Source organism: Dendrobates tinctorius, unplaced genomic scaffold (assembly GCF_039654945.1).
Source record: "Dendrobates tinctorius isolate UK_male_01 unplaced genomic scaffold, ASM3965494v1 ptg000015l, whole genome shotgun sequence".
NCBI lineage: Eukaryota > Metazoa > Chordata > Amphibia > Anura > Dendrobatidae > Dendrobates > Dendrobates tinctorius.
Genome location: NW_027361683.1, coordinates 6,761,779 through 6,787,400, shown reverse-complemented (window position 1 = coordinate 6,787,400; position 25,622 = coordinate 6,761,779). Strand labels below are relative to the sequence as shown.

The window sequence follows — 25,622 nt, the reverse complement described above, 5'->3', positions numbered from 1 at the left end:
TCCCTACAGTCAAACATGGCGGAGGTTCCCTGATGTTTTGGGGTTGCTTTGCTGCCTCTGGCATTGGACTGCTTGATCATGTGCATGGAATTATGAAGTCTGAAGACTACCAACAAATTTTGCAGCATAATGTAGGGCCCAGTGTGAGAAAGCTGGGTCTCCCTCAGAGGTCATGGGTCTTCCAGCAGGACAATGACCCAAAACACACTTCAAAAAGCACTAGAAAATGGTTTGAGAGAAAGTACTGGAGACTTCTACGGTGGCCAGCAATGAGTCCAGACCTGAATCCCATAGAACACCTGTGGAGAGATCTAAAAATGGCAGTTTGGAGAAGGCACCCTTCAAATACCTGGAGCAGTTTGCCAAAGAAGAATGGTCTAAAATTCCAGCAGAGCATTGTAAGAAACTCATTGATGGTTACCGGAAGCGGTTGGTCGCAGTTATTTTGGCTTTTGTCTTTCTCTCTTGGAGATCGACTCTTCCGCCACCGCCGGGTTCTGAAAGAAAATGACTCTCTAACCATCCACGACCCTAAGCCTGGCAGGGTATACCATTGAATAAATTACATTAGCACTTTTGTTCTGCTCTGCCCTCTTAATAGAGCAAAGAATGTTTTATTATTGCTGGGTTAATTATAGCACCATCTAGTGGTGGCTGAATTTATAGCAGTGTCTTCTATAGCATTATGAAGCCTGTGACTTTAACAGTAGCAATGCACTATGGGATTAAAGCAGTGCTTTGTCGGAAGGAAGCTATGTATTCTGGGATGAAGAAGGGCCATTTTGCTTCTGTGGATTTCATAGGATGCACATGTTATTTTGTCCTCCTGTGTAACCTTTGTTTTTCCGGCAACTTCTCTACTTGAGTCACTACCCGGCTAAAGCATATCTGGTGAGAGTCAGTGTTTTCTTGCAATGCAGTGATTCAGAGAGGTGTTATTTACTGTCTAGCAGCCAAGAGACGTCATTAACCCTTTAGTTGCCAGTTCTCAGTAAATGTAATCATAAACTAATGTATTCCTATGTAATGTTTGCATCACAATGTACACTTCCTGTGATTGTGTTAGCCGTGATCATCTGCCCAATACTTATGCATGTTATTTGTATTCCTTGTAGTTTTACCGCGCATGTTCTATACTCTTCACAAATAAACAAGGTATACTACAGAGAACAGTCTGCTTATTTTGGAAGACAGAGCTGTGGTTTATACTGTATGCTGGATTGCACATCGTGTCAGCATGCCTGAAGGCAGAATAGTAAAACAGATACGCTAGACGCCTGCAATACTGAATTCAGGCTGTAAGGGACAGCTATCACCCAGACTGCTCCGCATACGGGTACTACAACAGCCGCCATACAGCCGCAGGAGACAAGTCCAGGGCCTAGTAAAACAGATTGCCATACGCCTGCGAGAGTGAATTCAGGCTGTAAGAGACCGCTATCACCCAGATTGCTCCACACACAGGTACTACAGCAGCCACCATACAGCCGCAGGAGACAAGCCCAGGGCTCAGTAAAGGACCGCCGGTCGCACACAGTGATTGCATAGACTGTACGGGACCGCTAACACCCACACTGCTCCGCATACGGGTATCACAGCAGCCGCCATACAGCCGCAGAACGCTACCGCAGCCTGTCAAGAAGTGCTACATCTTCCTCGCCACGCGGAAGCTGCCATACATAGACTGTTTCCTGCCAATATACTAAGCAGCACTCAGCTAAATGCACAATGTCTCGGAAAAGTACATCTTCACTCAAAACAAGGTCACGAGCAAGCTCCAGCAGGTCGTCCTTAGCAGAGCTAGCTGCTGTCGCTCGCGCCGAGGCCGAAGAAGCCAAAGCAAGATCCTCCTTCACCGAACGAGAGATGCATCTAAAGCTGAGACAAGCAGAGCAAGACACTGAAACTGCACTTTTGCAAGCAGAGCTAGAAAGACTTGCTGCAGACAAAGAGACAGCAGCCGCAATAGCTAAAGCAGAGTATTTGGAAGCTATGAAAGATCCTGATTATGAAAGACGCAGCAACATTCTCGAACCAGATCTAGAGCAGCAAGATCCAGCGCAACGCGTCGCAGAGTACGTCCGTCAACATTCCAGTGTAGATGACAGCCCTGGCACATCATATCGATCAGCCCATGCAGATTACCAGCGATCCAAACCTGAGCTTCACTACCATAGGCGAGGAGACGTCCAGCACAGAGAGGTCGACTACAGCTACCGTTCCACTGAAAAGAAGGTACAGCTCCCATCCCGCCTTAAAGAGACACCTTCTTCACCAACAAGGTACTGCACAGGCTATCCGGAGTCACAAGCGTCTTACAGGTATGGTGATGCACCACACACTAGACATGACTATTACACACCGGCTCATGCCAGCACTGACGGAGCCATCAAGGACCTTGCAAAGTTCCTTGCCCACCAAGAACTGGTTACAAAGGGACTTGTAAAGTTCACTGACAAACCCGAGATCTATCGGTCACGGCGAGCCTCGTTCCGGAATGCCATTCATGGTCTGGACCTTTCTTGTGGTGAGGAGTTAGATCTCCTGGTAAAGTGACTCAGAAGTGAGTCAGTCAAGCATGCCAAAAGACTGAGAGACATTAATGTAAAACATCCCCGCACAGCCCTACATAAAGTGTGGGAAAGACTTGATGAATGCTATGGGTCAGTAGAAGTCATAGAGAATGCTTTATATAAAAGAATTGAGGATTTTCCTAAGATATGACCTAAATGTTATCTAAAGCTTAGAGAACTGAGAGATTTGTTGAATGAGTTGCAGGTTGGTCAGCAGGAAGGAGACTTGCCCGGATTGGTATTCTTAGATACCGCTAGGGATGTAAATCTGATAGTACAGAAACTTCCTTACAACCTACAAGAAAAGTGGATTACATGTGGTTCAGAGTATAAACACAATCATAATGTATCATTTCCTCCTTTCACTGTATTTGTTGATTTTGTCACCAAACAATCTAGGATTAGAAATGACTCTAGTTTTGATTTTACTCTGTCGTGTTCCACTGCCACTGGTGTCAAATCTGGTAAGACACCCGTGGCAGTCCACAAAACTAACATTGATTCCACAGGCCCTCCTCACAAGGTGAATAAACCCCCTCCAGATGAGAACAAACGTCAAGATGTCAGTAAATATTGTCCTCTACACAAGAAACCACATCCTCTACTAAAATGCAGAGCCTTCAGGGAGAAGTCTTTAGAGGATGGCAAAGGTTTCCTCAAGGAGAACAACATCTGCTTCAAATGTTGTGCCGCAACCTCTCACTTTGCCAGGAACTGTGAAGCTAGCGTGAAATGTGCAGAATGCAGCAGCATGGATCACAATACAGCCTTGCACCCTGGATTACCTCCATGAGTGTTGTCGCAAGCAGAGGAGCAGGATGGGAAGCAGAAGGACACTGACGAAGACACCCCTGAGGTCAGCTCTAAATGTACTGAGATCTGTAGAGGACTCACAGGAGGAAGGTCCTGTTCAAAAATCTGCCTTGTCCGATTCTATCCTGCAGGCCGCAAGGACAAAGCCTTCAAGATTTATGCAATCCTGGATGACCAAAGTAACAGGTCTCTAGCCAGGTCCATCTTCTTTGACAACTTCAGCATTGTAGGCCCTGGTTCTCCCTACACCCTGAGAACATGTTCAGGTACCGTTGAGACGGCGGGGAGAAAAGCAACCAGATACAAAGTGGAGTCCATAGATGGCCAGACCTGCCTATCACTACCGACCATCCTGGAGTGCAACCAGATTCCTAACAACAGGTCAGAAATACCTTCACGGGAGGTGGCGACATATCACCCCCATCTAAAGCGTATAGCCCACCTGATACCTGAACTAGATCCAGGAACCCCAATAGCTCTACTTCTGGGAAGAGATATACTACAAGTCCACAAGGCTAGAGAATGTATAAACGGCTCCAGGAATGCTCCGTACGCACAGAGGCACGACCTTGGATGGGTCATTATAGGAGACGTCTGCCTAGGAGCACACAAGCCGGCCTTAGTTGACAACATGCTTACCAATACTCTTGAAAATGGACGTCCGTCTCTCTTCCAGCCGTGTAAGAGTAGCTTCTTGGTTAAAGAGTTGCCACACAATGCTCCTCTACCTTGTCCATTAGCTGATCCTTCCTGTGAAGACCACTCATGTGACGGTGACCAAGATCACATAGGGTGCACAGTTTTCCACAGAATAAGAGAGGACAACAAGGTAGCAATGTCCATAGAAGACAGACTGTTTTTGGACATCATGGATCGAGAGATGGAAAGAGATGAGTCAAAGAGTTGGATGGCCCCTCTACCATTTAAACCCCAGAGGCAACGCTCACCCACCAGTCAGAAGTCTTGTAAAGGTTGGCACCATTGCAAACATGCATTTACCGCTCCTAACCTGGAAAACGCCAAAAACATGATAATTCGTACCATACAGCACGAGTGTTACGCCAAAGACATAGACAACCTTAACAAAGGTCAACCCATTTCTAGAGACAGTGTCTTGTGTATTGTGAGCACCCCTTCCCTTGCAGTGTTTGCCCCCCATGTATTGTGAGAACTGGTCTGCACTCCCCTCCTGTCCTTGGCTGCTGTCTCCTACCTCACAGCTCCTGTCGCACCCTCTACGGCCCCCCATATGGTGATTACCTGCGCCTGGCTCCCACACTGTCCTCCTCCACCGCCGGCCATGACAGGGTTGTGACAGGCTGAGGGCAGTGGAGTCATGTGGGGACATGGGTGGAGTGCACTTGGTGTGAGAGGGGGAGGACGTGGAGAAGTGGTCTGCTGCACTAATTCCCTATCCACATGCGTAATATCAGAGGGAAGGGGTTTCAAATGAGTCAGTCACCAGAGTCATACATCCGTCACCATTCACACATTTAGCTTGAAAAGTCTATACTAGCGCATGGCCGAACGGTCATACGCGCTTTTTATAGCCGTGCAGGACCTTCCAGATCTCCGAGATGGACCAATGAGATCTGGAGCAGGACCTGGGCACATGACTCCCGATCTCCAATGGGACATCGTCTCGTGAGCATGCCCAGTAGGAGCACGGAGGAACTTAGGCTGTGTGCACACGTTGTGGATTCTGCTGCTTTTCCGCAGCGGTATTGGCCCTGCGGAAACGCAGCAGTTCCGCTGACATGGTACTGTACCTTGTAACCCTATGGCTTTTCAAAACCGCTGTGCTCATGCTGCGTTTTTTTCCACGCGGTTTTGCTGCGGTTTACAAACCGCACCATGTCAATTGTTTGGGCGGTTTCCTTAGCGGTTTCACACCTTTAACATAGTAGAGGTGTGAAACCGCAGGGCTAAACCGCAGGCTAAACCGCATGAAAACTGCAGGTCACTTTACCTGTGGTTTTACCTGCGGATCCGCGTGGAAAAACCCGCAGCTGAATCTGCAACGTGTGCACATAGCCTAAGTCTCTGGAGCGGTCTGCTGCAAAGTAATCTTCTCTGCAGTAGATAGACAGCAAGAGACCGCAGAATGTGAGGCTCTGGATTCCTGCAGAGCAGACGCAGAAACCTGACGCCTAACATCCTTAATCCAGTGTCGGAGATAATGTATCCCAGAAACGGCAGAGAGGTTTGTTCGAAGAGACATTTCTCTATCTTAGCAAACAAGTGATTCTCCCGAAGACACTGTAACACCAGGCGAACGCTCTTTCTGTGGGATGAGAGATCTGGAGAGAAGACAAGGATGTCATCCAAGTACAGGACCACACAGGACTACAAGAGGTCCTGGAGGATCTTGTTGACGAACTCTTGAAACACCGCAGGAGCATTGCAGAGACCAAATGGCATGACCAGGTACTCGTAATGGCCATCTCAAGTGTTGAAAGCCGTCTTCCACTCGTCACCTGCGCGGATACGGATCAGATTATAGGCTCCCCTAAGGTCTAACTTGGAGAAGACCCGAGCCCCTCTGAGATGGTCAAACAGCTCTGGGATGAGTGGAAGAGCATACCTGTTCTTGATGGTGATCTCATTCAAGCCCCTATAGTCAATGCACGGCCGTAGAGACCCATCCTTTTTCTTGACAAAGAAAAACCTGGCTCCAGCGGACGAAGAGGACTTCCATATAAAGCCTTTGGAGAGGTTCTCCCGGACGTACTCGGACATAGTTAAGGTCTCTGCGGGAGACAGGGGGTAGATTCTGCCCCTTGGAGGGGTCGAACCAGGGATTAGTTCAATTGGGCAGTCAAAAGGCCGGTGTGGAGGAAGAACCTCCGCTTCCTTCTTATCAAAGACATCAGCGTAGGAACTGTAGGCTGAAGGAAGACCCGCAAGGTCAGGAGGTGGCCGAGGAGCGGCTGCAAGATGGACAGGAGTCAGGCAGCGAGCTTGGCACGGGTGGCCCCAGTGGAGTACCTCCCCTGACGACCAGTCGAGGACAGGCTGATGAGTCCTCAACCAAGGGAGACCGAGTAGAATTGCATGGGAGAGCTTGGGCAAAACGTAAAAGGCTGTCTTCTCTCGATGTAAGGCTCTGACTTGCAACTCCAGTTCCTCAGTGACCAAGGTGACGGTCTCCTGTAGCGGTTTGCCATCCATTGCGGCAATCAGACGAGGATTACATAGGGTAACCACAGGAATTTGGTACTTGTCCACCTCTCCACGCCGGATGAAGTTACCTGCCGAGCCTGAATCCACATAAGCCACCTCGGACCCACGTCTCTGCCCTGAAACCACAAGAACATATATACTAAGAGGTTGAGAGGAATCATTAGCACCTAGGGAGGCCTCTCTTACCTGACCTAGGTGGAGGCGTTTCCCGGTCTCTCAGAACAGGTTCGGACAAGATGCGATGAACCCCCGCAATAGAGGCATAGACCTTGTGCCCGTCTCTTCCTCCAACGCAACTCAGCCAACTTGAAGTGATCCACCTGCATGGGCTCGACCGAGGAGGGAGAAGAGGACCCGGCAGGACGGGGACTAGCAGACCGGTTGGAAAGGAAAGTAGGTTTAGTGGACCTCCTGTCTCTCGCTGACTCCCGGGCACGCTCCTGGAAGCGCAGGTCAATGCGGGTGGCCAGCGAGATAAGGTCCTCCAGGGTAGTCGGGGTATCCCGACCCACGAGTTCATCCTTTATTCTGCTCGAAAGACCGCGCCAGAATGCCCCTACCAATGCTGCGTTATTCCAACCAAGCTCAGAGGAGAGAGTGCGAAAGCGGATCGAATACTGCCCGACCGTGAGAGAACCCTGACGAAGGTTAAAAAGAGACTCGGTAAGAGAGGCTAACCGACCCGGCTCATCGAAAACCCTGCGAAAAGTATCCAAGAAGACCGGAAGACTCGAGACAATGGGGTCGTCCCGTTCTCAGAGAGGGTTCAGCCAGGACAGGGCCTCTTCCTCCAGATGGGACATAATGAAGGGATATTGCTGAGGCAACCATTCAAAATGGAGGCTACACTGATTTAGGAACCCCTGCAGAGCTTGGGATTGCCACTAAACCGAGGCGGCTTGGCGAGGTGGGGCGTCGGGAGAGCTGTAGACACGGGAGGCGGAGTCGAGATCGCGGCGGCAGACTGAAGGACTGACAAACAGCTATCAACGGAGGCCATATAACATACGGGCTTGAGTATCCCGTTGCTGACCCAGCTCCTGTTGAAGACTGGCTAGTTGAGTGGCATTTCCAGGATCAGCCATCTGCAGGGCCGACAACCAGGTGTCCATAGACTTCATGACAGACATGATGCGTCCATGATTCTACCGTAAAAAGAGCAACTCCTTTTGGGTAGCAGCAGAAGTACCGGTGGGATCCATGGCCTGATCGTACTGTTACCACGGCTGGTCAGGTGAGGAAAATCTCCAGAAGTGGACCCTCTCAATCGTGGTACCGAGAGGCCCCGGGCGAGCTGCCTGGTGGAACCGACCCCTATACAGGGATCGTTAGGAGCAGGCCCAGGGGTTCGGGTACCACGATAGCCGATACCGAGAGGGGCTGCAAGGAACGGACTGGATTAGGAGCACGAGGCTGTAGGAGGTAGGACCAGAGTAGGATTGCAGGATCAGACCAGGGATAGCAGGACGAAGCGGGATCACTGGAGACAAGACTGGAGTAGGACTGCGGGACTGGAACATAGAAAGCAGGACGGAGCAGGAACTCGGGAGGCAGGACTGGAGTAGGACTATGGGGCTGGAGCATTGACAGCAGGACGGAGCAGGAACACTGGAGGCAGGACTGGAGTAGAACTGTGGGACTGGAGATAGACAGCAGGACCCACGGAATACAGGACTGCGGGACTGCAGCAGGAACCACGGAAGACAGGACTGCTGGACTGCAGAGAGTACATGAGGAAGCAGGGCCCAGTGAGCTAGCAAGCACGATCAGGTGCCTCCCTCAAAGGAGGATGGCCTGATATACCCCTGCCTGGTCTGCCATTGGTCCGACGGTGCTTCCGGGTCAGGGCACAGCCGGAGCACAAGTGACAGGAGGGAGGTGCGGTGGCGGCCTACGGCGCATGCGCATTGCATGCAGAGATGCCGTCGGACGCGGAGCTGTCAGAAGGGGCCTCTGCGGCTGCAGAACGGTGGGAGGCTGCGGCGCGGGAGCGGAGGCCGGGTGAGTATACAGCGGCAGCATAACAATACCCTCCTACACCCACAAGATATTGTTAATTCTTTCGCTGAGTACTACAGTAAATTATATAACATTAATATAAACAACCCCTTGACCCAACCCAATAAACAGGACATTGATTCCATTCTGTCATCAGTTAACTTCCCAAAATTATCCCCGGATGAATTAGATTTTCTCTCCTCCCCCTTTAATGATGAAGAAATCATGAAATCCACAAAACAAGTGAAATCCTTTAGACCACTGGGAACTGATGGTTTCAGGTATGACTACTATAAATCTTTGGGTGATCTTCTGGTCCCTCATCTTACACAAGTCTTCAACTCGGGTTCGGTTTCTGGTTCCTTTCCAGAAGAAAATCTAGAGGCTACCATTATTCTTATCCCAAAACCAAATTCAAACCCTAGTCAGGTAACTAATTAGCGACCTATTTCTTTATTAAACTCAGATTTAAAAATCTATTCAAAAATTTTAGCCAATAGACTTAAGGGTGTGTGCACACGTTGCGGATTCTGCTGCGGAATTTTCCGCACGGATTTGTCTTAATCCGCAGGTCAAAATCTGCAGTTTTTCTGCGGTTTAGCCTGTGGTTTTCCCCTGCGGTATGACACCTGCCATTGAGCAGGTGCCAAACTGCAGCGGAATCCGCACAAAGAATTGACTTGCTGCGGTTTTGAAACCGCAGCAAATCCGCGTGGAAAAATCTGCACTGTCTGCACAGCGGTTTTCATTTTTCATTGATTTTAATAGTACTGTACACTGCAGCAGAAACTGCTGCGGATCCGCAGGACCAAAACCGCTGAGGATCCGCAGCAGATTCCGCAGCGTGTGCACACACCCTAAGAGCATTCTACCAAATCTAATCACCAACGACCAAATTGGGTTTGTTAAGGGTAGGCAATCCATAGAGGGTCCCAGGAGACTCACAAATATAATTAAATTGATTAATTAAAAAAATACCAGTTCCATTGTTGTCTCATTGGACGCCGAAAAGGCGTTTGATCGCCTAAATTGGAATTATTTACAAGCCACCCTCCTAAGATTTGGATTCAATGCATCATGTACATCCAAAATCATGGCCTTGTACTCAAAACCAAAGGCTAGAATATGCGCAAACAATCATCTCTCCACCCCATTTAACATTACAAACGTGACAAGATAGGGTTGCACCCTCTGCTATTTGTTATGGCCATTGATCCCCTGGCACAATCAGTAATAGAAGACCAGGACATCATAGGTATCAAATCAAATTCAAGGGAATTCAAAATAGGTCTTTACGCAGATGATATTATTCTGACATTAGCAGATCCAGTCAAATCCATTTCCAAAATACAAAGTTAACTCCATAAATTTTCAATAATCTCTTACTTTAAAATCAACTAAATAAAGTCAAAAATTCTCCATTTTAACCTGAATAATTTCCAAATGGATGAGATTAAAAAAATATCCCCTTGGAGTTGGGCTGAGAGGGACATTACATATTTGGGTTTAAATTTCCCATAAATACTAACTCCTTGATCTCTACCAATCTAAATGTTTTAACAAAAACTGTCACCAATGACCTAATCTTCTATGAAGACAGAGACCTGACTTGGTGGGGGAAGACCATGATTATTAAATCTATCATCCTACTAAAAATCTTGTATGTTTTTAGATCCCTAGCACTAACAATATCCACTTCGTTCCTGACTAGTATCCAGACTCACATTAATCTTTTTGTATGGGGGAACAAATAAGGCTAGAATAGCCACCAATGTGTTATTTAAATTTAAATTACATGGTGGGGGTCAGCCTCCTAAATATTACCGCGTACTATTGCGCTAATTTGATAAAAAAAAAAGAGCATGTATTGGTGGCCTCAAGAATGCATGCCTACTTGATATGACCTCGAACTTTCTTTCAATGGAGGAAAATCACTAAATCTTCTTATTCTGAACCAACTAACACATAAAAAAGCCAGCCTTAATAATCACCCCATTTTTCAGGCTTCAATAGAAGCTTGGAGAAAAGTCTCGAAACCAAAAAGGGGCTCTCCCAGGTTTGAGTCAATAAAAAATCTACCTCTTTCACTCATTATATCCATAAGTAACCTTAACATACTGTAGACCCCATTTGGGCAGAAATAGGGATCATCAAATTACACGATATTTATGACGAGAGAGCCTGTTACCCCTTTAATCATCTTAGAATCCTTTTTTAAGCACCCTCTTCTGCTTTTCTGCAGTATATTGTCCTGAAGGATCAAATCAAAGACTTCATCCTTAAAAAGCCGCTATTCTCAGAACTGTCTATAAATTTTGTCTGCAACAGCGGTCATAAAATATTCTAGAGCCTCAGCTATATTTACAAATGGTTCAATAACGATAGTGATTTATCCAAATCTTCCTATATGCTAAAATGGGAGTCCGATCTCCATCTATATGCTGATCTGGAAGACTGGGAAAGGGCATTAGCTTTTACGTACTCGTCGACCATCTCAATGTCTTTACAGGAATCGTACTATAAACTCTTAACGAGATGGTACTACACCCTGGCCAGATTGACCTTGATTAACCCAGAAAACTCTTCATCTTGCTGGAGGGACTGTGGCCAGCATGGAAATTTGCTCCACATCTTCTGGTTATGTCCAAAAATTAACCCTTTATGGGCGAAAATCTCATCTTTTATCAGGCAGATTTTGAAAAATAAAAATATCATGCTAACTCCCCAATTGGCTCTCCTCTCACTGGACACAGACCAAATTGATCCTGCTTTGAGACAAATCATAATACATGTTGTGCTGGTAACGAAAATCAATATTGCATTCTTTTGGAAAACCCCTGAAATACACTCTATTCAGGATATAACTGACAAAATTTCCTTGCATAAGGGTACCGTTACACCTAGCGATGCACCAGCGATCCCGACCAGCGATATGACGCGGTCAGGATCGCTGGTGCATCGCTAGGTGGTCGCTAGTGAGCTGCCACACAGGCAGATATCACCAGCGACATCGCTGGGGACGGGGGTCGCTACTTACCTGTCAGACGCGGCGATCCTGCGTCCCTCCGCCCGGCTCCACGCCTCGCTCGTCGGCGCCACAGGAAGCGCCGCAGGAAGTGACCGATGAGGAATGGCCCAGGAGCTTCTCGCGCAATCAGCGATAACCAGCGGGGGAGCGTGTCGAAGGTAAGTATCACATGCAGCGATATCGCTAGCAATATCACTGCAACGTCACAAAATCGGTGAGTTTACAGCGATATTGCTAGCAATAACGCAGTGTGTAACGGGGGCTTTAGTCTTTTGAACATAAACTAGCATTGGTCAATAACTGCCTTGAAAAATTTTCAAAGAAATGGTTCCGATGGTTGGAATTATTTCCTTAAGGGCTTGAGAATATGACTTGAGAAAGTGTATTAGTGTTGTATATCCTCTCTGTATGTTTGATATTCTATTCAGCTTAACATTGCTGATTAAGTCCTCTCTGATTCCCCTTTTCCCTCTTCCCTCCCTCCCTCCCCTCCCTGCCTACATCCCCCCCGCATCTTTCCCCCTCCCTCCCTTGTTGTAAATTGCAAAAGTTACTAAAAATTTTTAGAAAAGGAAGATGAGGTGGTGGACAATGAAGTAATTGACCCAACCTGGTCAACCCATGGAGAGCAAGAACAGCAGCACACAGGGGGAGGGATCCGCAGCACCACAAAAGGCAGGAAGAGGCAGTGGGGTGGCCAGAGACACAAGGCAGGCAACTGTTCCCCAGAGCACCAACACAGATGAAGTTGCCAGGCCAAGGGGTTAGGTGTTCCCAATTCTGGCGCTTTTTTTAAAGACAGTCCAGTTAATCCAAAAAAGGCCATTTCCAACATCTGCCATGCCAGCATCAGAAGGGGCAGCATAACTACCAGCCTGACCACTACCAGCATGCTTGGGCACATGACAACAAAGCACCCAACTAGTTGGGCCTAATGCCAGGGTCCAGAAATTGTGTCTGTGGGTGACACCACTGCCTCTTCCCCTGTTCTACATGTACGCTAATCTCCTGTCCATGACGCAGTGAAGATGTGTCCCATCCTGCACCTGTCATTGCACACTTGTAACCACCGTCAGCAACCATGTCCACGTTCTTTTCTCAGCGCAGTGTTCAGTTGTCCCTACCCTAGTCCTTGGAACGCAAGCGTAAATATGCAGCCACCCACAGGCCACAATACTAAACAGCTACATTTCCAGACTGCTTGTCCTGGAAATGTTGCCATTTAAGCTTGTGGAAACGGAAGCTTTCCGCAACCTCATGGCGGTGGCTGTCCCTCAGTAGTCGGTCCCCAGCCGCCACTATTTCTCCTGGGATTCGGTTTGCGCCTTAAACAAGCACGTGTCCCATAACATCTGCTGTTCCCTGACCAACACTGTTACTTGGAAGGTACATTTAACCACGGAAACATGGAAAAGTGTTTGTGGCCAGGTATCCTACATTTCCCTGGTGGCACACTAGGTGAACATTGTGGAAGCCGGGACTGCAAATCCTGCCACTCACCCTCAATCTCAGAAACGTTGCAAGCTGGAAGCGCTGCAGCACTACCTCGGCCAAGCAGCAATAGGTTCTGCTGAAGCTAATCTACTTAGGTGACAAACCGCACACCACGGTGGAGTTGTTGAGAGGTCTAATAGACCAGACTGATCTGTGGCTGTCACCCCTGCACCTACAACCAGGTATATACACGAAGGAAAGTGATTCCAGCGATGACAAAAAATAGTAGAAAAGGTAAAATCTAACTTTTATTGATCCAATGTAAAAGCATTAATGTGCTAGTGACCATGAGAAATCCTATAAAGTGCACACCAACATGTTTCAGCTAAGAGCCTTAATTACGGTAGTTGTTTAAATGAGGTGAGGTGTGTGTGTGTGTGTGTGAGAGACAATTGGCCATAACCTGGTGACGGCTCTGAAGTTTGGCAAACCTCACACACGTATCATGCCTAGCCCACGTGCTCAAATTAGTGGTTCAGTAGTTTATCAAAACCTGCCTGATCTGCTTGAGCTACTTGTGAAAGTATGCATCGTGTGTGCCCAATTCTGCAAGTTGGCTACAGCTGCCGCTGGCCTGGTAGTGCTGCAGCAGTGTTTGCAACTTTCAGCTTACTGACTGGTGTGCGATGTCACCACGTGTTGGAACTCATTGTTACATATGTTGGCAAGGCTTTGTGAGCAGCAGAGGGTAGTAGTTGAATACCAGCTGCAACATGCCCATCGGTATTCCGGTCAGACTCCGCACATAAGAGCTGGTGAGTGGGCATGGATGTCTGATATTTGTGCGGTTCTTCAAACTCTGAAGACTCAACCAATATGGTGAGTGGCGATAACACAATAATTAGAAAGAGGAGGCTTTGAAGGCGGAGCAAGAAACTATACAGGATGATGCTACACAGCCCAGCCTCATCTCATATTCACAACGCGGATTGAGTGATAATAAGGAGGAACAGGAGCTGGTTGTCTAAACAACAGACAGTACTACCCACACCACCTTCATCCCGTCTGTTCAGCGTGGATGGCATGAAGATGATGAGGAGAGGGAGGATAAGGAAGAGGAGATAGACAGTGGTCCTGTTGGTCGGGACAGGGAAGTCTTGGCTGCTGGCACACATGGCTGGGTTTATGTTCTGGTGCCACGCTACATGGAGAACTTTAGATCTCTCCTTCCTGTGACAGAGAGGTCTTAAAAGGTAGTAAAATGTTAAAATTACATTTCCTGGTGATTGTTTTTTCACCATTGAAAGCAAAGCAAACGTGCAAAAACACTAGGTGTAAACATAGCTCAAGGTATTGAGGAGCATTTTTTTTTCCACTTATTTATTTTGCCTTATACAGTGGGTACGGAAAGTATTCAGATCCCTTTAAATTTTTCACTCTTTGTTTTATTGCCAGTTCATTTTTTTCTCATTAATGTACACTCTGCGCCATATCTTGACAGAAAAAAAACAGAAATTTAGAAATTTTTGCAAATTTATTAAAAAAGAAAAACTGAAATATCACATGGTCATAAGTTTTCAGACCCTTTGCTCAGTACTGAGTAGAAGCACCCTTTTGAGCTAGTACAGCCATGAATCTTCTTGGGAAAGATGTAACAAGTTTTTCACACCCGGATTTGGGGATCCTCTGCCATTCTTCTTCATAGATCCTCTCCAATTCCATCAGGTTGGATGGAGAACGTTAGTGGACAGCCATTTTCAGGTCTCTCCAGAGATGCTCAATTAGGTTGACGTCAGGGCTCTGGCTGGGTCAGTCAAGAATGGTCACAGAGTTCTGAAGCCACTGCTTTGTTATTTTAGCTGTGTGCTTAGGGTCATTGTCTTGTTGGAAGGTGAACCTTCGGCCAAGTCTGAGGTCCAGACCACTCTGGAAGAGGTTTTCATCCAGTATATCTCTGTACTTGGCCACATTCTTATTTCCTTCAATTGCAACCAGTTGTCCTGTCCCTGCAGCTGAAAAACACCCCTATAGCATGATGCTGCCACCACCATGTTTCACTGTTGGGATTGTATTGGGCAGGTGATGAGTAGTGCCTGGTTTTCTCCACACATACCGCTTAGAATTATCACCAAAAAGGTCTATCTTCATCTTATCAGACCAAAGAATCTTATTTCTCATAGTCTGGGAGTCCTTCATGTGTTTTTTAGCAAACTCTATGCGGGCTTTCATATGTATTGCACCGAGGAGAGGCGTCCGTCAGGCCACTCTGCCATAAAGGCCCAACTGGTGGAGGGCTGCAGTGATAGTTGACTTTGTGGAACTTTCTCCCATCTCCCTACTGCATCTGTGGAGCTCAGCCACAGTGATCTTGGGGTTCTTCTTTACCTCTCTCACCAAGGCTCTTCTCCCACGATTGCTCAGTTTGGCTGAACGGCCAGGTCTAGGAAGATTTCTGGTGGTCCCAAACTTCTTCCATGTAAGGATTATGGAGGCCACTGTGCTCTTAGGAACCTTTAGTACTGCAGAAATTCTTTTGTAACCTTGGCTAGATCTGTGCCTTGCCACAGTTTTGTCTCTGGGCTCCTTGGCCAGTTCCTTTGACCTTATGATTCTCATTTGGTCTGACATGCATTGTGAGCTGTGAGGTCTTATACTGACAGGTGTGTGCCTTTACAAATTAAGTACTATCAGTTTAATTAAACACAGCTGGACTCCAATGAAGGAGTAGAACCATCTCAAGGAGGATCACAAGGAAATGGACAGCATGTGACTTAAATATGAGTGTCTGAGCAAAGGGTCTGAATACTTATGACAATGTGATATTTTTTATTTTTTAATAAATTTGCAAAAATTTCTACATTTTTGGTTTTGTACAGGCAAGATGGGGTGCAGTGTACATTAATGAGAATAAAAAATGACCTTTTTTGAATTTATCAAATGGCTGCAATGAAATAAAGAGTGAAAAATTTAAAGGGGTCTGAATACTTTCCTTCCTCACTGTATACAAGTCATTATCCTGGAAAGGATGTTTCTGAACATTTTTCCAGTAAAATGCATTTCAACTTTGACATGCAAAAGAGAGAGAAAAAAGGTGGCACTCACCGTTCTTAAAAAATCCAAACTTTATTCAGTGATGTTAAAACATCTTCATACAGGCAGGTATGATATAGAACCAATGGATGATGAACGGACGACGGCCGTTTCGCGCACCTGCCTGCCTATATCGTACCTGCCTGTATGATGATGTTTTAACGTCACTGAATAATAAAGTTTGGATTTTTTAAGAACGGTGAGTGCCACCATTTTTTTCTCTTTTTTTTTTCTCTATTTTGCATATGGACTGTTTTCAATGGGTTGGCACCCGTGAGCTCGTGCAATTTGGCTAGAAGTGAGGTTAATGTGCAAAACAGACATTGGGCTCCGGAGTGATAACGGTGCAGGTTTTTTCTTCTTCGTACATTTGCATTTCAACTTTGTTTTTTTATGTTTTATTGTCAGTCTGTAAAAGTGGCGTAATACTCGGACAACATTATTTCCAGAATTATTCTCAACAGCGGGATTCAGAGATGCTTCCAGGGGTCTTCTATATGCTGTTTCCAAGCCACTTCAGTGCTGTTTCCATGTTTCAATCCATTTGAGCAATTTTTAGTCGCCTCCAGGCCTCCAGGTGTGTGTGGGGGGGGGGGGCACCAGAAAAATGCTTGAGTTTCCCTTTGCCTTCCATTATACTCGTGATTACGATTTGCTTGACTCAAGTAATGAGCACCCAAGCATTTTAGTGTTCGCTCATCACTAGTAATAGTAGGAGATAAACAATACAGTTTCCCATATGCGGTTGCCCACTACTGTTTGACCACATGACGGGGATCAGATTGGAAGGGAGCGCTATTTGGCTTTTTAAAAGTCAGATTTTGTTTGAATAGATTGTGGGCGCCATTAGGAACCAAATCAGCAGAAACCCCTAAAAGTGGTCGCATATTGGAAACTTTACTGCTTAACAAATTTTTTTAGAAGTATAAGGAGTATTTTGAACTCACAGGAGCCTCACTGGATTAGTATAAAGAAGTGCTATTTGGATTTTGTGGCTTGGATTTTGCTGGAATAGTTTGTGGGTAACATTTGCAGAGCCCCTTAGGTACTAGAACAGCAGAAAAACCCCAAAGTGACCTTCTCAATTAATTCATCTACAGCAGCAGTGACTATTTTGGACCCAGTGTCGGACTGGCGTGCCAAGGGCCCACCAGTAACATTGACTTTGGGTGTCCACTTTTCCCCTGCATACAAATATTATACTACCCTCATTCAAAAATTTACCTATATCTCTACATAATAATAAACTGGGTAGTTTGGTTACTGAATGATGATATGCTGCTTTTTTCTGCACAGAATAAATCTTGTGAATAATGCCAAGTACTATCCATATAGTGGAGTTGGGGGCCCAGATCTGCACAGGGTCTCACCAGGTGATTTCCCTGTTACCCTGTGGGCCAATCCGTGCCTGTTTGGACCCACAGGTGATTTCAGGACAGGACATCTGTCACAGGACAGTGATGTCCCACCTGGGACTATTTAATAAAGTTAAAAAAAATTAAAAAAAAGTGTTAAAATAATTAAAAAAAAATCGCCAAATAAATTAGAAAAAAAAAAAAAAATATTCCCCCAATAAATCCATTTTTTGGAAATAAAAAAAACAAAAACAATAAAAGTACACATATTAGGTATCGCCGCGTCCGTAACGACCGCCCTATAAAACTGTCCCATTAGTTAACCCCTTTAGCGAACCCCTTAAAAAATAAAAATGAAAAACGAAGCAAAAAATAATGATTTATTATCAAACCGCCAAACAAAAAGTGTAATAACGCGCGATCAAAAAGACGCATATAAATATCCATGGTACCGCTGAAAACGTCATCTTGTCCCGCAAAAAACGAGCCACCATACAGCATCATCAGCGAAAAAATAAAAAAGTTATAGCTCGCAGAATAAAGCGATGCAAAAATAATTATTTTTTATATAAAATAGTTTTCATTGCATAAAACCGACAAAACATAAAAAAAGACATAATTGAGGTATCGCTGTAACCATACTGACCCGAAGAATAAAACCGCTTTATCAATTTTACCGCACGCGGAACGGTGTAAACGCACCCCCCCAAAAGAAATTCATGAAACGCTGGTTTTTGTTCATTCTGCGTCCCAAAAATCGGAATAAAAAGCGATCAAAAAATGTCACGTGCCCGAAAATGGTGCCAATAAAAACGTCAACTCGTCCCGCAAAAAATAAGACCTCACATGACTCGGTGTGTCAAAATACGGAAAAATTATAGCTCTCAATATGTGGTGATGCAAAAACTATTTTTACAATAAAAAGCGTCTTTTAGCGTGCGACAGCTGCCAAACATAAAAACCGCCATAAATAGTAAATCAAACCCCCCATTATCACCCCCTTAGTTAGGGAAAAATAATAAAATAAAAAAAATGTATTTATTTCCATTTTTCCATTAGGGTTAGGGTTAGGGCTAGGGTTAGGGCTAGGGTTAGGGTTAGGGCTAGGGTTAGGGCTAGGGTTAGGGCTGAGATTAGGGTTAGGGGTGTGTTGGGGTTCGGGTTGGAGTTAGAATTGGGGGTTTCCACTGTTTGTGCACATCAGGGGCTCTCCAAATGCAACATGGCGTCTGATCTCAATTCCAGCCAATTCTGAGTTGAAAAATTCCAGTTTCCAAAATGGTGTCATTTGTGGGGGGTTTCCACTGTTTTGGTACATCAGGGGTTTTCCAATCGCGACATGGTGTCCTATCTCAATTCCAGCCAAAAACGTCAAATGGCGCTGCTTCCCTTCCGAGCTCTGCTATGCGCCCAAATAGTGGTTTACCCCCACATGTGGGGTATCAGCGTACTCAGGACAAATTGCACAATAACTTTTAGGGTCCTGTTACCCTTGGGAAAATAAAAATTGGGGTGAAAAGATCATTTTTGTGGAAAAAATGTGATTTTTTAATTGTACCGCTGTACGTTATAAACTTCTGTAAAGCCATTGTGGGTTCAAAGTTCTCACCACATATCTAGATAAGTTCCTTGGGGGGTCTAGTTTCCAAAATGGGGTCACTTGTAGGGGGTTTCCACTGATTAGGTACATCAGGGACTTTCCAAACGTGACATGGCGTCCAATCTGAATTCCAGCCAATTTTGCATTGAAAAAGTCAAACGGCGCTCCTTCCATTCTGAGCTCTGCCATGCGCCGAAACAGTCGTTCCCCCCCACATATCAGGTATCGGCATACTCAGGACAAATTGCACAATAACTTTTGCAGTCCAATTTCTCCTGTTACCCTTGGTAAAATAAAAAAAATTGAACCTGAAGTATTTTTTTTATGAAAAAAAGTTAGATGTTCATTTTTTTTAAATATTCAAAAAAATTCCTGTGACGCACCTAAAGGGTTAATAAACTTCTTGAATGTGGTTTTGAGCACCTTAAGGGGTGCAGTTTTTAGAATGGTGTCACTTTTGGGTATTTTCTATCATATAGACCCCTCAAAGTGGCTTCAAATGTGATGTGGTCCTAAAAATAAAATGGTGTTGTAAAAATGAGAAATCGCTGGTCAACTTTTAACCCTTATAACTTCCTAACAAAAAAAAATTTTGGTTCCAAAATTGTGCTGATGTAAAGTAAACATGTGGGAAATGTTAGTTATCAAGTTTTTTGTGTGCCGTATCTCTGTGATTTAAGGGCATAAAAATTCAAAGTTGGAAAATTGCGAAATTTTCAAAATTTTCGCCAAATTTCCGTTTTTCTCACAAATAAACGCAAGTTATTTGAATGAAATTTTACCACTAACATGAAGTACAATATGTCACGAGAAAACAATGTCAGAATCACCGGGATCCATGGAAGCGTTCCAGAGTTATGACCTCATAAAGTTACAGTGGTCAGAATTGTAAAAATTGGCCCGGTCATGAACGTGCAAACCACCCTTGGGGGTGAAGGGGTTAAGGCTATGTGCACACGCTGCGGTTTTTGCTGCAGATCCGCTGTGGTTTTGGCCGCTCCCACGCCATTGCAGCCAGGCGTGGGAGCGCCGCTGTGTAGCACCACAACAACAGCCGTCTTTCTTGGGCTATTTTCTTGGGAGTTCTACTCTTCTTTATTTAAAGATCCGAATTTCAATTCAGCGATAAGAGTGATAAAGGCTCGGACTGAGCCGAAACGTCGTATTAATTATATCGCTTCTACTTAGTGCTATATATTCTTGTTTGGCTCCCACATGTTTTGTACATAATAAAATGAGCACTTGTTTGCATAAAACCCCTCTGAGTGTGCGGTGAATTAGATTATTATTGTGTAGATTGATGCGGACAGCTGCAGAATACAAAAAACACAGTATTTCTGCAACGTGTGAACAAGGCTTTACAGACACAAAAAAGATTTCATATAGTGAAGCTACATAGAGATGAGAAAGTTCTGGAGGCTCCGAATGTGAATGAAGGAACAAAAAATAATTCACAGGTCCTAACTAGAGATAAGCAGGACGCATAGATGACGTCGCTACAGCCTTGGGTGATCAAAAGTTAGGACGCTGGAAGGTTAGAGATTCACGGCCCCTTGTCCAGCCGCCAGGTACTACTGTCCTGGACACTGGACCGGAGACCCGTGAATCTCTAGTCCCAACTGTCCCGGATACAGTGGACAGTCCTGGATTTGGGTCTATGCCCTGCAGTCTCAGCATCTGCTGAATGTCCCTCACTGCCACCATCCCTCTGATATCTCCTACCAGGGGGAGAAAGAAATGCTAAAGGGGCATTAGGCTTCAAGTTTCCACTATGGTCTCCCATTCCTCTGAAGCTGCAGAGATTACTGCTCAGCAAACATGTCAGGCCAGGCGTCTTGCCCCGGCTGATACTAGGCGTCTGGTTGCTTCTTCTGGCTCTGCTATAACTCCATCCTTGAATCAGCAGCAAGGAGACGCTTCTGGGACCAAGTCCTGTCTTTTGGGTACTGAGCATGCCCGTGGGACGACCTCTCATTGGAGGCCGGAGGTCACATGCGCAGGTCCCGTTCCTGCTCGGATTGGTCCACTACTGGGAAGGTTCCAGAAGGACGCTGCTATAAAAGACACGCATGGCCGCTGGCCATGCACTAGTATAGACAGTTATGGATAGTGTTGTGTGTGATGAAGGATGCTTGTGAACCGCTGAATGACTCATTAAGAAACCCCTTCCTTTTGATACGTATGGTTTAGGGTCTTGAGTCAGCAAGCTGTGACACTGCATAGACCCGCAGTGCTCCCAGCACCTATTACACACTCAGCCAGAGTGTCCTCTGCACGAGACACCTCTGTATCGCATACGCTGCAGTGTCCATCTCAGCGGTGCCGTGCACAGGTATTGCGCTTTCCAGTGCTAAGCTTGAGCTGGTTAGTGGCATCTGCCAGGGCGGCGCTGTACACACGCAGTGCAGTAACACCACTGTCGGCTGCACCCTGTGTTTGCTAACAGGGCCCAGCATTTCTCTAGGGTTAATCCCTGACGCCGCAGTAGCGGTTCCTTAAGCTCTAGCCTGTGAGGTAACAGGCTTAGGCGTCTTTCTGCAGCTCTGTGCTGTAACAGAGTTCGTTCCTGTGCACACCGGGTCTGCAGCCACTCCGCCGGTGTTCAGTTGGCGTCCGCCATTACCGAGCAGCAGTTTGTCATCCTCGCACGGTGGACTCCGGGTTGCGATTGCACTTTATTATATTTTCTATTTAGCGCGATCCGCAACCCTAACAGTGGGTTGGGGTGTAGCCAGGGCCGTGGGCAAAGTTTGCCGCGGCTTGCGCTGCATTATTTCTGTGGCGCCCCTGAGGCTCAGTTGCCACAGAGGTACTGCACCTTCTCCTAAGGTGTGGTGCCCCACCATCCAGGTAAGTTGGAGGCTCCTGACCACGCTCCAACACTCGCACCCCACACAATAGAGTAGTTCAGCAAAACCACATTGCGGCTCTTTGCTTAGAGAGCAGCAGAGCACCTTTGGTGGTTCCATGCTTGGAACACTAGACGTGCTTGGAGGTGGGTAGAGTTTTGAATACATAAAAGAGCGGGATGGTTTAGGATTAGAGGTTCAGTCAGACGGGGAGTCTGGGAGAGAGGAGGCCACTCAGAGAGGCTTGGGGATCCCTGGAAGAGGGATGGAGGAAGGAGTGCTGCAGCTGCCTCAGTGACCTGAGCCAGCTGGCACGGGAAAGGAAAGGAAAGAAGAAGGACATTGAACCGAAGCCTGAGCTTCCATAGAAGGGAAAAGACAAGTACGGAACGTAGGAGTAAAAGGGAACATAGGGGACGTGGGTTAGAGGAAGAACCCTGCCTAGAAGTTCTAAGCGCAAGGCCTGGGCCCGGTCCCCGAGGTTGTATAGACACTAATGGTTCTGCAGCAGACACCGGTGAATAAAAAACAAATAAAAAACAAATCTGAACTGAGAAAAGTAAGTTAATGCGTATGCACAATGTAAGTGCATATTAACACATGACCATTAACCAGAGAAAACAAAAAGCAAAAAACACAAATATAACTAAAAAGTAAAAAATATACTGCAAATAATGCATAAAGGTAATGATAATAATAAGGGTATTTAGTAAACATAATTTTGATCAAAATAATGTACAAGCCATCCCGCCACGTCACGGCAACCCTTGTGGGACAGTCCCTACTCTAGTATTTAAAACCTTTTCACTTGCCAAGTGGCGTGAATGTGAATAAGGGTCGAGCGACTGAACCACTAGTAACAGCTTAGGCCAGACTGGATGGCTTTCCCAGCTCAGAAAAAGGGCGGTCACACCCATATATGCACTGAATGCACAATGAAATGAATAAAAAACAAATCTGAACTGAGAAAAGTAAGTTAATGCGTATGCACAATGTAAGTGCATATTAACACATGACCATTAACCAGAGAAAACAAAAAGCAAAAAACACAAATATAACTAAAAAGTAAAAAATATACTGCAAATAATGCATAAAGGTAATGATAATAATAAGGGTATTTAGTAAACATAATTTTGATCAAAATAATGTACAAGCCATCCCGCCACGTCACGGCAACCCTTGTGGGACAGTCCCTGCTCTAGTATTTAAAACCTTTTCACTTGCCAAGACACCGGTGAGTAGTGGGCTGTAAATGCACTACTCCCATCTAAGACTTGAGGGCACAACAGCAACACGGATAGCGAGCCGGGACTTAGGAGCAGAGAGTCCCCGAAGCAGGCTACAGCTGTCTGCCATACAAGTAGAGTTCTTGGGAACATCTGTCAGGAGGAACTCCAGTGTAACACAGTTTTTAGATTGTGAGCCCCATCGGGGACAGTGATGAAAATGTGTGCAAACTGTAAAGCGCTGCGGAATATGTTAGCGCTATATAAAAATAAAGATTATTATTATTATTATTACTAGGAGATCTTCATACTTAAAGGCGCTATAGAGGAGACGTTCAGAAAAGGCACATAAGTTGGCGGAGCGTGGAAGGGAGCTTTCCATCTTGCCTGGAGGTTGACTGAGTCCTGACCTGGAGGACACGGCACAGAAGCGGGCACTACAGACTGTGAGTAAAGCTTTGGAACTGTATGCCCTGGTGTCCTCCATTCCTTCCTGCGACCGTCCGCCTGGCACTGCTACATCCCCTGCGCCGGACACTACACCATCTAAGTGTCTCCACATCTACACTGCCCTGGGACAACAGCCCTGCCTGTGGAGGGCTATAACACCATTGCTGCACCACACCATCTGTCCCGGAGGAGTGTCGGCTTAACACCTCCCTTGCCGAACACCACAGGTGGCTTCACGAACTATTCATCTAACTACATTCCACCATTCTCATCTTGCTAATACTTGGGCGCCCAGGGCCGCGGTCCGGGTCTCCGCTGCTGTGACACATCCCACTGACACCGGCCCGATACCGAGTACCTCACGGCCCTAGGAGGGCGACCCAACTCTCCCTCTTTCTGCTCAAAACTTGGGCAGGATGCTCTCTGTGATTTTCTTCCTTACATAACTCTGGTATTTTATCAGAGGCATGCAGACTCTTTATGCCCGCTGCATAACATCAGGAGAAAACCTGAACTGGGAACTCAATATAAGAAGCAAGGAAGCCATTTTACAATAAACAGGTGCAGGAGAGTTATCAAAGACAGAGCAAATAGCATCCAATCAGCTGCCAGTAAAAAGTCAGAGATCGCATCTGATTGGTTGCTCCCTGCAGCTACACTTTTCCAGTGACTAGTGCGGTCTAATCACGTGACTGGAGATTACGGAACATGAAGCCTTAGTGAATTCTATTAGCACTTCCCTTTTAATCCGGAATAAATACAACTGATAAACAAATAAACTGAAGGATATTAATAATAATTTGAATGTTACATGAAAGGGCAAAACTGCCCATACCAAAGATGGCGTCCGAAAGCTTATGTGAACACGTGTGTCGATCGTAAGCTTTACCCTTCATGCATTGCGGCTCCTCGGTCTCTTTACTGCGGCCTTTTTCCAGCTAGTGCTGCTTCCACCGTCCTCCGTAACGAAGGCTCGGACCCGGGACAAGCCGCCAACATGGTGAAGCCACGGTTCAAGGGACGGAACACCATCAACCCGTCCTCCTCCAGCACTAACCCAGGTGTGTACTGTACGAGGTAGCGGAAGTGGGGCTGCCCATGTGGGAGCTGGTGCTTACTCCTGTGTGCCCCTTCATAGCAGTATTCATAAGGTCCTGAGCTGCTGGGAGAAACTACAAGTCCCAGCAAGCCCTGCCACCTTCAGGCACAATGATGGGGGTCTTGTCACAGCTAGAGAGGGGAGAGTAGTCTGCAGACGCGTCATTCACAGCCCTGGAAAGCTGGGTGGTGGCAGCAATGGCTGTAGTGGCACAGTGACGTCTCATGGGCTCTGCCATAACATGGGCATCAGTTTGCGGCCTTCTAAAGATTAGGACATGATGGGCCACCCTGCCTGCCTGGGCCACCCTGCCTCCTGTCTGTGCCACCCTGCCTCCTGTCTGTGCCACCCTGCCTCTGTCTGGGCCACCCTGCCTGCCTGGGCCACCCTGCCTGCCTGGGCCACACTGCCTGCCTGGGCCACCCTGCCTCTGTCTGGGACACCCTACCTCTGCCTGGGCCATCCTGCCTCTGCCACCCTGCCTGGGCCATCCTGCCTGCCTGGGCCATCCTGCCTCTGCCACCCTTCCTCTGCCTGTCCCAAGGGAGCGCTCCTGGAAGACCACGATCCGCAGATCTCCTGGAAAGCTGAGCTCCCTCTTGTCTTCTGTGGATGGCGCAGAAATATCTGGCTAGTCCCAGGAGAGGAGAAGGTCTGATAGTGACAACTCTTCGTGACCGCTGCTCTTGTCCCATCACTTACTATTCCTGTGGCATCCTGTGCATGTCCTTAGTACCCAATTGTTGGTGAAAGAGCTGAGGTCGGATTCACACATTCGTGTTTCTTGACAGTGATGCACGGGCGGCTGCAGATGTCCTATGGTCATCATGTATCAAACACTGGTGTCAGCCATGTATGTTTGACTCTGAAAAGCTGCGGTGTTTCAGAGCAGAACATGGTTTAATAGCCAGTGACTGAGCCGTA

The 25,622-nt window shown here is 46.5% G+C and overlaps 1 protein-coding gene and 1 long non-coding RNA gene across 2 annotated transcripts in view; one reads left to right on the top strand and one right to left on the bottom strand.

Moving 5' to 3' along the window:
* LOC141075313 (uncharacterized) overlaps positions 1 to 24,611 on the bottom strand; it is a 49,506-nt gene extending 24,895 nt beyond the window's left edge. The window contains exon 1 of the long non-coding RNA XR_012227270.1: positions 24,489 to 24,611. This is a non-coding gene — a long non-coding RNA (uncharacterized lncRNA). The remainder of the gene's footprint in view (positions 1 to 24,488) is intronic.
* The window catches only part of GNL2 (G protein nucleolar 2), a 123,973-nt gene continuing 122,827 nt past the window's right edge, over positions 24,477 to 25,622 (top strand). Inside the window, exon 1 of the mRNA XM_073562419.1 lies at positions 24,477 to 24,660. Coding sequence (XP_073418520.1) covers positions 24,597 to 24,660 — 64 coding nt within the window. The 5' untranslated portion in view covers positions 24,477 to 24,596. The remainder of the gene's footprint in view (positions 24,661 to 25,622) is intronic.